At 49.3% G+C, this 12,986-nt stretch overlaps 1 protein-coding gene across 4 annotated transcripts in view; it reads right to left on the reverse strand.

Moving 5' to 3' along the window:
• Positions 1–3,855: 3,855 nt before the first annotated feature.
• Positions 3,856–12,986, reverse strand: part of MGST3 (microsomal glutathione S-transferase 3) — a 203,524-nt gene continuing 194,393 nt past the window's right edge. For 2 of the 4 annotated variants that reach the window (XM_078078416.1, XM_036113591.2), the window contains exons 2-6: positions 9,811–9,928; positions 7,693–7,766; positions 7,071–7,128; positions 4,779–4,851; positions 3,856–4,106 (exon numbers count right to left, since the gene is read on the reverse strand). In XM_078078416.1, coding sequence (XP_077934542.1) covers positions 3,970–4,106; positions 4,779–4,851; positions 7,071–7,128; positions 7,693–7,766; positions 9,811–9,927 — 459 coding nt within the window. In that variant the 5' untranslated portion in view covers position 9,928 and the 3' untranslated portion in view covers positions 3,856–3,969. Of the gene's footprint in view, positions 4,107–4,778; positions 4,852–7,070; positions 7,129–7,692; positions 7,767–9,810; positions 10,028–12,986 lie in introns of all 4 variants that reach the window. The other 2 variants (XM_036113590.2, XM_078078415.1) reach the window with 2 other exon arrangements.

A 12,986-nucleotide genomic window follows, 5' to 3' on the forward strand; every position in this document is an offset into this window, starting at 1 on the left:
ATCTAATGGTGTATTATGATGCTAAACACCATAGTTTCAGGGATAACAGCTGCATCAGCCTCTCGGGTGTTTATTTGCACAGAGGGCGCGTAGGAGAAGACAGGCTTCGGCAGTTCCTCTAAAGGGAAAAGAGCAGGGGAGGGGAGCCGGTGTTTGAATCCTCGCTGTGTGCCGACTGCCACATCCTTCTCATTTCGTGCTCCCGCTAAATTACAAAGGCGTGATAGTAGCCCCGATGTTCAGAAGAAGAAACAGAATCAGAGAAGCCATGTGGCTGGGACTTCAATTTTGGTGCTTCCTGCTATCTTCCCCCCAGTCCTGGAACTTCAGTGCTATGTGCCGGTCTCCTAGGACTGCTCGGACACATGACCACGAGCCTAGAGACTTGAAGGCCAAGGGGGTTTCACTGGGCAGAACCTCAGGGGTTGACAGGGCCCCACTCCCTCCGGAGGCTGCAGGACAAAAGCCTTTCCCTCGCCTCGTCCTGCGTGCTGAGCGACCCTTGCATTCCCTGGCTCAGGGTCCCTTCCTCTGTCTCTAAGGCCAACAGCTTAGCAGCTTCAGCTCCCTCTGCTGCCCCCTGACAAGGACTCGTGTGACGGCACTTAGAGCCCACCAGAGCGCCTGTAATTATCCCGCAGCTCTAGCTCCTTCATCTCCTCTGCACGTCTCTTCCTGCCTTAGAAGGGAACTTTCCGGATTCGGATTGGGGGCAGCTTTCTGCAGTTGCCCCAGCCCGCGCCATCCACAGTGCGTCCCAGGAGGCCACCAGCTGTGGTCCTTCACACGTTTACCAGAAGAGGAATAGGTACAAAACACACTTCAGGAAACACCGACTTAACCGGGAGGTCAGGCCTTCCTCTGATTTGGAAGAAGTTAGGTCCTCTAGCGAAATTCTCTTGGACTCGTCGTCTTTGTTTTTTTTCTCCGGTTATTTTGATTCACTTTTTGAAAGTTAGGCAGAAGGGCCCCCTTCTTTCTCCCTCCCCGTCTAATCTTCTCTCCCAGGGGTAACTATGGTTAACTTTTGGGTGTGTACCTCTCCTAGGACTTTCTCAAAGGGGGTAACTGCTAACTAAGCCCATCTCCTGACGGCTTTACGAGCTGTTGCTTGTAAGACAGTGGCCACTTCCCACCCAGTCCAAGGGTCCTTTTGCCCAGTTCAGGAGTTCATTAGCCATTTGCTTTAGAATGGAAAATGGAGCTTTTCTCAAAACGGAGGCTCTCACGTCCAGAAGTTTTATACAGTTCCCAGAAATGCAAACTCCCGGAGCCAGAACCGTCAGGCCGCTGGGCCCGTGGGAAGGACTGTCTGCGTAAGTGAATGGATCAGAGGGGCTGGGTTAGCCTGGCTACTCACGGTGGCCCAGGGACCAGCAGTGTCTGCTTGTGAGAGCCCCAGAATCTCCGTCCCCCCTCAGACCTAAGGATCAGGATCTGCATTTTAGCAGGACCCCCCAGGGGATTCTTACGCACAATAGTTGGCCAAACGCTGCTCTTAGAGCAATGGTTCTCAACTTTGGCCGTACACAAGTGCCCAGAGAAAGCTTCAAATTTAAGATTAATTTAACCGATCTGGGGTGTGGCCTGGTCATCTAGATTCTCTTTTTTTTTTTTTTAAGATTTTATTTATTTGACAGAGAGCGAGAGAGGGAACACAAGCAGGGGGAGTGGGAGAGGGAGAAGCAGGCTTCCCGCTGTGCGGGGAGCCTGATGTGGGACTCGATCCCAGGACCCCGGGATCATGGCCTGAGCCGAAGGCAGACGCTTAACGACTGAGCCACCCAGGCACCCCGGTCATCTAGATTCGTCAGGTCCCTGCCAAGCTGAACTCAGCAGACCGGTTGAGAACCGCGTGTGGCTTTACCGGGGTGCTGTGTGAGTACGGTAGCCGCTAGCCACGTGGCTACTTACATTTAAAATGAAATGAAAATTCAGGTTTTTACTTGCTTTAGCCACATGTCAGGTGCTTAATGCTGCACATGGGTAGCGGGTACTTTATTGGACAATGCAGATGTCCAGTCTTTGCACGGTGTCAGAAAGTTCTGTCGGACAGGGCGGCTTTCGAGGGAGGGACCTGAGACACTGTTCAGTTTCGAGTGAGTTAGGAGCCCACCTTTGGAGGCAAGTGCTGGGAGGGATGAAGAGGGGAGTGGGGCGAACCCTGGGGTGGGGGCTGCTTAGACCCTAAGAGGGTAGTAGGTCACCTGGATGCTGCCTCCTGATGCATGCAGCCTCACCAGCAGGTGGCGCCCTTGGTCTGGGGTGCACAGTCCGTGTGCTGTCGACTGAGCTCAAGAACTTTCTATGGTAAGTGTTATCATTATCCCCAACTTACAGCTGGGTGAACTGAGGCTTAGGGAGGCTAATAAACCTGCCCAAGGGCACACAGCTCCCCACGGTGGGGGGGCCCCCTGCGGTGCAGCGTGGAGTAATTAGACCCGCGTGGTTCTCTAGTTTCCATCTACAGCAAAGCCCAGAATGTTTCTCTACAGAAATAAACTGACTCTTTGGGACATACACGGCCTGAGTGGCAGTGAGCACCGGTACTTACACCAAAAATTTTTTTTCTCCATGAGACAAAGGAACAGAAAGCTCATAAGACACAGGTTATTCTCTATGGCAGAGATCTACACACTGGATTCAGCCGAGCCCTGGGTGGGGGGGCCTCACAGCACCGTTTCACGTGGTGGGGTTCCTTATACAACCTCATTTGAGCCCGTTCTGTAATAGCAGAATGACAAAGATGGATCCCGTGACTTTGAAAAGCATCCTGTCAAGACTTCCAACAAACGTGAAAATGTCACATCGTCCCGAGGCCACCCCCTGCTGCTTCCCTGATGTCCATACTCTGTGTGACGAGAAGGGAAACCACAGCAAGTTCTCTAATCTGAGGTGCACTTCTTAGGAAAAAATAAACACGAGAAACCAAAACCAAAAAAACAAAACCATAACCCTAGCCTGTTGTAACGTCTTAATTTTTTTCAAGTCTGGACCCAAAATACCATTCATCACCACCATCATTTTGTAAAGGACATTTTAATATAAAAAAGAATACAAGTTAAAGGTTTATGAAAACAGTCCTCATTTTCCTTCTTTTGCTCCATGCTGGGGAAAACTTCTCATGAACTACGGTAGAGTGCATACTGCTGGGCTCCAGGTGGTCATGTGGCCACGGCTGACCGTGTCCAGTCGCTGAGCAGAGCATTGCAGCCTTAAGTGATGGCGTACAGTGGGAAAAGCATGGATTTTAGAGTCGGGCCCGGGTGCACACGCCATCTCTAACCCTCACGGGCTAGTGAGTGCTTGAAATGTGATGAGAGCAACTACAGGACTGATTTTTACTTACATTTTATTCATTTGATTGTAGACAGACATACGTGAGCTCGTGGCTACTTTACTGAGCAGCACAGGTGTGACAGGGAGAGAATCTCAAGCAGGCTCCATTCCCAGCACGGAGCCCTGTGTGGGGCTCAGTCTCACGACTCTGAGATCAGAATCAAGACTCGGACACTTAACCGACTGAGTCACCCAGGTGCCCCAAAAGAAGCAATCTTTAATAGAAATTAAAAAAAAAATCCTTGTTGTTACCGTACGTGTTAACAGCAAGTGATAAGATAATCTTATATCCCAACTCAGGCTAAAAGACTTTCCTTCCTTGGGCCCCAATTTTTCACAGCTGTGGCATGATTAGGAACATATTACCACAATCAGACATTTCCCCAGTTTCACCTAAGTAAATATCCTCTGGCAGGGTGAGGAGGGGGCTCAGTATCTGTCACCTCTCTCATCTAGTAGGAACAGGCTATTTGCTTTAGGTAAAGACTCAAAAAACAGATCAGCAACAGAGTCAGGTTTAGGTATGAGGCTAATGCCAGGTAAGTTTTTATTATATTTAGAAAAAAAAAATAACTGAAAATAAAAGTAAGTCACTCAAAATGAATGAGTTTTTAAACACCCTATAATTCTTCAATGGCAGCATTTGGACCCACCGTCCAAGCCAGTTTTAACCCAACCAAGATGCTGGAAGGCAGAGCACACCGTTGTGCCCATCAGGCCAATGAGGGCTATGGAACCCAGGGCTCCCCGACTCCGCTTGCTGGGCTCTGAAACAGGAGAAAGAGCAGAGGTGACTAGAGGTGCCAGAAGGACGGTGCTGTCAACATCCACAAGCCGTTCTAGCAAGGCCTCCGGGGTCGCCCGTCACAGACTGGTCTGAAGAGGTCGACCAATGTTTGGCCTAAAGCTGTCAGTAATTTAGATACCGCATGCCAAGAAATGCGCCACAACGCTGCTATTTGGACCTTAAGAGGATTAGGGGTTAATAATTAGAGCAATTTTGCTCCAGGGCCTTTGGGAGTGTTCTCCCGCTTTCAAGAGGTAAGTACAGCCACAAGAGTCTTTCTCCCCCTTCTCTCTCGGGCACACCATCTATAGTGGTGAATTAAGAGCAGGGGCTCCAGAGTCAGGCTGCCTGGGTTTAAATCCCAGCAGAGCCTGACTTTCCCATCGATAAAGTAGGACATACTATCTACATCACAGAATCGCTATGGGGTTAAACAGCATACCCCAGGACCTTAGAGCAGCGACTGACACATAGAAAATGCTCAAAGTTTAGTTTTGTTACTTTTCAAAGGTTAGTAAAAAGAAGGAAGATAGCCGACCTTTCACCTAACTATCAAGTTACTTCCCCTTTTCTTAAAGCCCTGCTAAGAAGAAAGATAGAGCGGCATGGGATTTTAAATTTGTTTCCTGGGCAGACGTCACGATGTACTCACCTCCTGTGTAGTAACCATAAGCATAAAGAACCCGTCCAACAATCCAGGCCAAGCCCAGGCCAGAAGCTACACGCTAAAATAAAAGGGCGAGGTTAGTACTGGCGTCCAAGAAACAGGCAGATCCTCAGGAACATCTAGGGCTGATGACACAATGTTTTACCAAAACTTTCGTGGATATGGTAAAATGCTCCCCCACCAAAGTTAGGGTAGATGTATGTTATTTGTCTCAGGAAGATCAAAGGTGTGTGATTCTCCTATGAACTGCTCGTGGATGGTGGAGGTGAGGGCTGACCTTCCAGGTGGATGGGGTTGGAAGAAACCTCCTGGCTTGCCCCAGGGAACTCAGGTGCGGGTGCACAAGAGACGGAGAGGGAGACGCAGGCCAGGGGGTCGAAGGATAGGCCCCAAGAGAAACTGACCCCAAGGCAGGACTGGCGGAGAAGCCTGGCTGTCTCAATGGGCCTGTCACTGCATCTCTCAGTGAGGCTCCCCCCCAGCCCCCCGCCCCCCAGAAGGGGCTCAAAGCAGGTGGCACGTCGGCCCGCACTTGGATTGAGGGGCTCCGCCAGAGAAAGTGGGCAGAGTGTGTCATGCTGGCACCCCAGAATATGTGGTCTTGGAGGGGGGGATGTCTTCCCTTTCCCATGACCCTTGAGAAGAGAGAGTAAAAGTTAGGCAAGATGACGAGTCCTACGTGAGCACCATCCCGGGTGACCCGTTTGGTCAAGAGGAGTCCGGAGAGAATGGGAGGGGGTGTGGGCTCGAGAAACATCGGCACCACTGTCTCCAGGTGCCTTTGCCATTCATCAGTGGCGCCACGGGGGGTAAGGTTAGTACTTTAGGATTTGTTTGTGTGCTTAGTTGATTTGGGGCAAGGTTAACGATCAGGTGTGTGAAACCACTGAAAACAAAAACCCCAGGCCCGTGGGCGCCTGGGTGGCTCAGTTGGTTAAGCGACTGCCTTCGGCTCAGGTCATGATCCCGGAGTCCTGGGATCGAGTCCCACATCGGGCTCCCGGCTCGGCGGGGAGCCTGCTTCTCCCTCTGACCCTATCCCCTCTCATGCTGTTTCTCTCTCTCTCTCTCTCTCAAATAAATAAATAAATAAAATCTTTAAAAAAACAAAAAAACAAAAACCCCAGGCCCGTAAGTCACTATCTGCAACCTGGTTTCTGCCAGGCCGTGCTTGGCCATCATGTTGCACGGTTACCGCCAAACCTCGGCTGTCCCCAGAGTAGTTCATGGAGTATTTTAGAGAACTCAGCACAAGGAATGGTCCTCTAGGGAAGACGGACAGGAGAGGGGATGCCTAACTAGAGGGACCAGCTAGTCGTGCTTTATTTAGGTCAGGTAGAGTGCAGACCACCTCTCCGGCCCACGAGGTCATGGCCCACACGGCCCTGTGGTCTGCCCCCGGCCTCCTGCCCCCCACGGAAGCCACGCTGCCCTTCTCACTGTTCGCTGGACAGACAGACGGGCTCCTGCCGCAGGGCCTTGCCCTCGCTCTTCGTCCGAAGACGTCTGGCCATCTGCGGCACCTGCTCCCCACCTTCTTTAACTTTTGCCTCACTGTCACCTCAGCAACTGGCACAAGCCTCACCTGACCTCCCCACTCACAACGGTCCACCTGCCCTGCTGTGTCTTCCTCCGTGGCGCGCGTCACCTGCTAGCGTAGCGCACATACTACATGTACTTAAGTGCTCACAGTCTGTGGCCCCAAGGGACAGTAACCCAGGTGTCTGGGCCTGTTTTGTTCACCGTTGTAACCTCAGGTAACCCGTCAACGTCTGACGATGGCAAATGAGAAAATTATGGACATGAACCTTCTATCAGACAGACCTGGGTTCAAATTCTGATTCTTCTACTTTGTTATGTCGCTGTCTGCTCCTGGGATGGTTACACAGTATCCAAGAGACTTCTCCTGAGCTATAACAAATGGGGAAAGTTCTACCTACTTTAAAGAACTTTGTAACAGGTAACGGAATGACATTCTTTTAAATGGACATTGAAGATGTTCGGTAAATGTCCATTTCCCGCTTTCCTCCCTAATAGCTCAGTGAACTAAATCCAAACAGATGGGCGCCTGGGTGGCTCAGTCAGTTAAGCGTCTGCCTTCGGCTCAGGTCATGATCTCAGGATGCTGGGATTGAGTCCCATGTCGGGCTCCCTGCTCAGCAGGGAGCCCACTTCTCCCTCTCCCTTTGCCCCTCCCCACTGCTTGTGCACACACACTAATAAAATCTTAAAAAAAAAAAAAATCCAAACAGATGAAAACCCCCTGGAAAAACTTACCGGATGGTAAACACCTCCAACAGCTAGGAAAAATAAGAAGGGAGGATACACTTCCAACCTGGAATAGACAGAGACCTTTTTTAAAAAAGTGCCCCACTGATGTGTGTCTACGCCCCTTACGCTCTCACTTGCTGAGTTAGACACTTGAGAGTAAAACTAAACATCGAGAGCAGGGAGAAGCCCCACCACTAGGATCCACCCTCTTTTCTCTGCATGGGATCAAAGGTAACTCAGAGCACACTGAGCACAAGTCCGCAGCTCTAACGTGCCCACGAGGAAGGTGGTGGAGAATTCGAGTAGATTTCCTTCCAGAGCTCACAGCCGCTCCCTCCCCAGGGCTGGGACATTCAATCTCAGCTTAGATAGGATGCACCTTGCAAATGCTGTCAAAGGCCAATGCAACTTGAAAGACATTTTTGAACAGATTATCCAGAACCCCACTATTCTAACAACTCTGAATATTCAACCTGTCCACAGACATATTTTTTACGACCCTTTTAGGGAGGTGCCCGTGATCATCATCCCAGCTGCTCTTCAGCAAACGGAGTACTAAAGACCGAGGTGCTGGGCAGAAAACACACACTCTGCAGACGTCCCCAGCGCCCTCGGGGCCAACACTCACGTGTTCTGGTGGGCGCGCTGAATGCAGTTGAAAAGGTGCCCATTTTCAGGGTCCGTGCTGTACATGGTAGGATACTGTGAAAACAATAGGATGCTGTGGATCAAGTTGTCAAGAGCAGCATTCAGTTACAGTCAACCTTAAAGATAATCTATCCTCAAGCATCTTCTACTTTACCCTTCACAGATGATCACTTTCTGCTTAAATACTCGCAGTGAGGTCTCAACTCTCAGAGGCAGATTCAATGTATTTCTGTTAATATCCAGTCCTAAGAATGTACGTCCGTGCCACGGTTGCACAAGGGAGGGAGGCAGCTTGAGCCAGACTCCGTGCCCTTGACATTGTGCCATGACTGCTGGGTTCCCGATGCATCACAAAGACACCACAGGGAAACAGCTCCTTCCCAAGAGCTATCAGATACCACAACCTTCTAAGATTTTCCTTAATGGGAGAATAGAAATTGAGTGTGTGAGAATTTTAATGGATGTGTCCATTTAAAAAAAAAAAAAGGAAAACCAATATGAAAATTTAAAAAGAAAAGAAGCTCTAGTCAGAGAGTCTATTTATAAGTTGCTAAACAGAAATAGACATTTAAATTTGCTCACCAGGGACAACCTCAGTAATTATCCCTTTTAGATTAGCTGGAATGAAAGGAAGCATTTAATAGACCTCCTCCTTATGTCTAACGTCTAAGCCCAGGCTAACCTCAGCACCACACGTTTCTTCTTTACTTGGGAAACAGAAAATCACCTTACGACATCATTTTTAAAGTGGCACACCAGGGAAGACTTGCCATCTCACTCTCTTTATTTAGTTGATTTTATTACTTATTTTTAAAAATCCAAGTATAATCGACACACATTAGTTTCAAGTGTGTAACATAATGATTTGATATATGTATATGTTGTGAAATGATCACCACAATAAGTCTCGTTACCATAGTTGCAGTTTTTTTCTTTTGATGAGAACATTTAAGATTTGCTCTCTTAGCAACTTTCAAACATACAATATAGAATTATTACAGCTGCCATGCTGTACCTGGTAGCTTTTATGTTTTTTTAGATTCCACATATAAGTGAGGTCGCAGGACATTTATCTTTCTCTGTCTGACCTGTATCACTTAGCATAATGCCCTCAAGGTCCATTGATGCCACAAATGACAAGCTTTCGTTCTTTTTTATGGCTGAGTAGCATTCCATCCTATTTATACACCACATCTCCTTTATCCACTCATCCACTGATGGACACCTGGGTTACTTCAGGTCTTGGCTATTGAAATAGTGCTGCAATGAACATTGGGGGTGCACATACTTTTTGAGTTAGTGTTTTCATTTTTTTTTTTGGATAAATACCCAGAAGTGGAATTGCGGCATCATATAGTAGTTCTATTTTTAATTTTTTGAGAACCCTCCATTGTTTTCCAGAGTGGCCACACCAATTTACATTCCCACCAACAGTATGTTCCCTTTTCTCCCCATCCTCACCAGCTTTGGTTATTTCTTGTCTTTTTGATCATGGCCCTTCCCCACCAGGTGTGAGGTGGTATCTCACTGTGGTTTTGATCTGCATTTCCCTGATGATGAGTGATGGTGAACACCTTTTCATGTCCCTGTTGGCCATTTGTATGTAGTCTTTCGAAAAATGGCTGGTCAGCTCCTCTGCCCAGTTTTTAATTGTTGTTTTTTTTTTTTGCTATTGAGTTGTATGAATTATGTATTTTGGAAATTAACCCCTTATCAGATGTATGGTTTGCAAATACTTCCTCCCATGCAGTAGGCGGCGCTTTTCATTTTGCTGGCAGTTTCCTTTGCTGCACAGAAGCTTTTTGGTTTGATGTGGTCCCGCTTGTTTACCCCTCGTTAGAAAATAACACTCTTCCTGGCACATAGCTCCAGCCAAAGGCTGTGCTGTTCTCGTCCCAGCACAGCTGGTCTTTCTACAGAAGAGACCCAGTGAAATCAAGATGGAGACTGCTTCCCAGTAGGGCCCCCCATTTCCTGCCTTCTTCCTGCCCGAAAGGGGCAGCATTTCGAGTAGGTGTGGTTCTCAGACTGCCAGTGCTGGCCTCTAGCTTCTCACCTCTCCTTCCGCTTGCCTCAACAAACCTAGGTTCCCACTCACCTCCACTTTGTACTTCTTTCGGGCCTTGGAAACGTTGATGGCTAGATGAGCTACCATGATGAAGCTGGCAGCGCCGGTGAGAACCACAAAACCATATTCCTTAGAGAGGACAGCCATGCTGCTCTGCGGGAAGAAGGCGAAGACGTCAGGGTACCACCCAGCGCCACAGGCACCCATGGTAGGAGGCCTGCAGCTCGGCAGCTCGGCGCTGCGCCCCCTGCAAAGGTCACAAAGGTGGGAGGAAACACGATGTTCCGAAGAGGCAGATGCAGATGTTACTGTGCATCACACAACAGAACCGAACCGTTATTCAAGTATGCAATGTACACGCAGAAAAGCGCGGGATCATATCGTGTGTTCTTTCCCGATGAACATTACGTTTACAAGATGTAGCTACACCATGGCAGCAGGCATTGCTGGAGAGGGACACAGCTGCTTAAAAACCATAGTTTCGAAAAAAAGGTTAACATGGCAAAATTCTAAAGGATATATTAAATTAGAGAGTGAGAGAGAGAGACCGAGGAGAGAGGTAGGGAGGGAGGGAGAGGGAAGCAGGATATGAAACAGTAAGTATACAACGATTCCAAGGTCTTTGTGTGTGTGTGTCTGTTGGCATGGAGGGGGCGACACTGAGGACAGGCACCTCGGGACTCCCTTTGATCCTGGGGCACATACTGGTATAGAAGGTAGGAGACCCGGTTCTAGTGCTTTGAAAGCAGAGCCCAGCTCTGGAGCCTATCACATTGCTAAGAGACCCGGCTCTGGGCAGCTTGGGGGAGCCAGGATGCTCATCGAATTCTCACTTCAAAACCAGCCCTGTGACATGTTCTGAGGCCTGCAACGTATTTTGAAATGCATCAGGAAATGACAATACAAACCAATACAGCCAAATGTTAATTATGGAAACCAGGTGGTGGCTATAGGGATGGTCAGTATATGATTCTTCCAGACTTTCTGTATATTTGAAAAATTTCATCATAAAATAGAGAACAAGCGAATCTCAGCATTTTTCAGTGTTCTGCAATTTCAGCTATTTTAGCTACTATTCTGCCCCAGAAGGAAAGAAAAGAGAAGAAACAGACTGGCCAGCAAGGAGAAGAGAACTTGGCAGGTGGGAGGAAGCCCTCATCATCTCAAGGCAGATCAGTGCTGCCCCTCCAACCGCTCTGAGCTTTGGTCACCGGACAGGTGAGGCAGGCGGGACATGGAGAAATAGCCACGGTGCTTCTCGAGATCCTTACTGTCTGCCCGCCGTGTGCGAGGCTTCCACGGGCCAGCAGCTCCTGCGTCTCTTGTCCTTGGTTTAAAATGTCCACTCCTGCTAACTGGCTCACTGCAATCTGTCCTATAAGCCCAGGAGGCCCCTCTGCCCCAAAGTGTTTCTCGTCCCCTGCACGAACAACCCAGCAAGACGGAAGATCCCTATTTCCAAGAGTACCCAGAGGGTAAGGCATGTTCCCAGGGTCCAAAATGGAAGGCACTAGAGCTGGGATTCACATTTAGATTCCAAATGGAGAGCTGATGTTGGGGTCACAGCGCCTTTCTTAGTGTGGAATTTGGCACCAGAAAGCAGCTCAGTTCTTTAAAAGTACGCTTCCCTTAGGTCTCAAAAATGACATTTAGGGCTGAAGTCCTAAAGTCTGGCCCTACCCCCTCACGATCCACAATAATTCTCCCCAGTTTCTCCTTCATTCTTCACCCTGAGCTGCATCCCAGGGGTGCCCAGCCCACCTCGCCCGGGGCGGGGGGCGGGACACACTGCAAAGGGCTGTGGCTGTGACTCAGCACAGCAATGGCCTCCTGGCCACCCTCTCCCCACCGTCAGGAACGGCTGCAGAAAGCAAGCAGTCTCTGGCTGCCTCCCTCCCCCCCCATCTCCCTGTGCTCGTTCCCTTCTAGAATTAGTTGCTTCCTGAAATGTAGAAAATCAGCTCGGGGAGGTAGTAGTTATTGAGACAAAGATATAGGGTGAATTCCGAACACCTCTTTGAAAATAGCAACGGTTGAGCCTTCCAACCTATGTGATGTCCTTGGAGCTCAACAACGTTTGGCCAGACAGGTCACTCAAAATGAACCTGTCACTCACTCTGTCAGAAGCCACCTGTTTAAGGACAATCAATTAAGCGCACTTGGCTTAGGTCAATGTTTGCGAGTCGGGAGAGTCCTAGAGCGAGAGCCCATTTCCAGACCCCAGCCTCCGGACCGGACGCCAGGCTCCCTGGCAGCACGGGGTCACCATGTGTTTATGTAGCACTTTTCAGCTCACTTTTCACCCTCACAAAACTCCCATTAGCTTCCCCTCACAGCAAAGGAAATGGAGGTTCACGTAGAGGAAAGAACTAAGGAAGAGCAGGTTTTAGAATTCTTCGCCAAATACTCAGGCACAGGCAAAATTTCATGGCTTAGTCACTGCCCTTGGTTTTTCTGGTTTGTACGGACTTGGGGTAGGAGAAGCTAAGTGGCTAGACAGAGAAGTACCTCTTGAGTAGATGTTTCTGTTGCAGGCAATGAACACTCAGGTGACTGCTCAAAAATGTACAATCTGAAATTAGCATTTACTACTGAGCTCCTCTTCCAAAGTATATATGTAATCTGGGAGGTTAAACCTGTCAGACATTCACACTCTAGTGCAAGTTACCCTCGCTCCCACTTTGCAACAGTAACGGGTATTAGGGAAAAGGAATCTGGGTACGGGCAAGCAGAGCCAGGAACAACAAGTACCTTTGAAGGGCAGAGAATATACAGTAATGGGGACCCAGAGTCCAGTGCTAGAGTGGGTGGTTTGCAAAAGACCGAACAGCTATCCGTGGGACAGCGAGTGTGCTCAGATGGGAGTGGGGAGTGCCTACCTCCCTGAGCCTCTCCCTGCAGGAGCCCTGGACACACCTGCAAAGGCGCTAGAACACAGGCCAGGAAGCCGCCTGCAGGATGGGGAGACAGCCCTCCTTGACCCCGTCACACTCCCATGTGAGGAGTCCTGCTTCCAACACCGTAGCAGTCGGCGCTGCCCAGCTGGTGTGATCCATGCTAAACCAGAGACGGCAGCCAGCGACAGCAGCTGCTAAGTTCCCAAGGGGGTGACCGCGTTCGGCACCCGCCATGCCAAGCACAGAGTATGCCTACAGACGCCTGTGGAATCAACGAAGCAAGCCATCACTCCAGGCGGCTTTCCCGAA

The sequence above is a fragment of the Halichoerus grypus genome, chromosome 7 (assembly GCF_964656455.1).
Source record: "Halichoerus grypus chromosome 7, mHalGry1.hap1.1, whole genome shotgun sequence".
NCBI lineage: Eukaryota > Metazoa > Chordata > Mammalia > Carnivora > Phocidae > Halichoerus > Halichoerus grypus.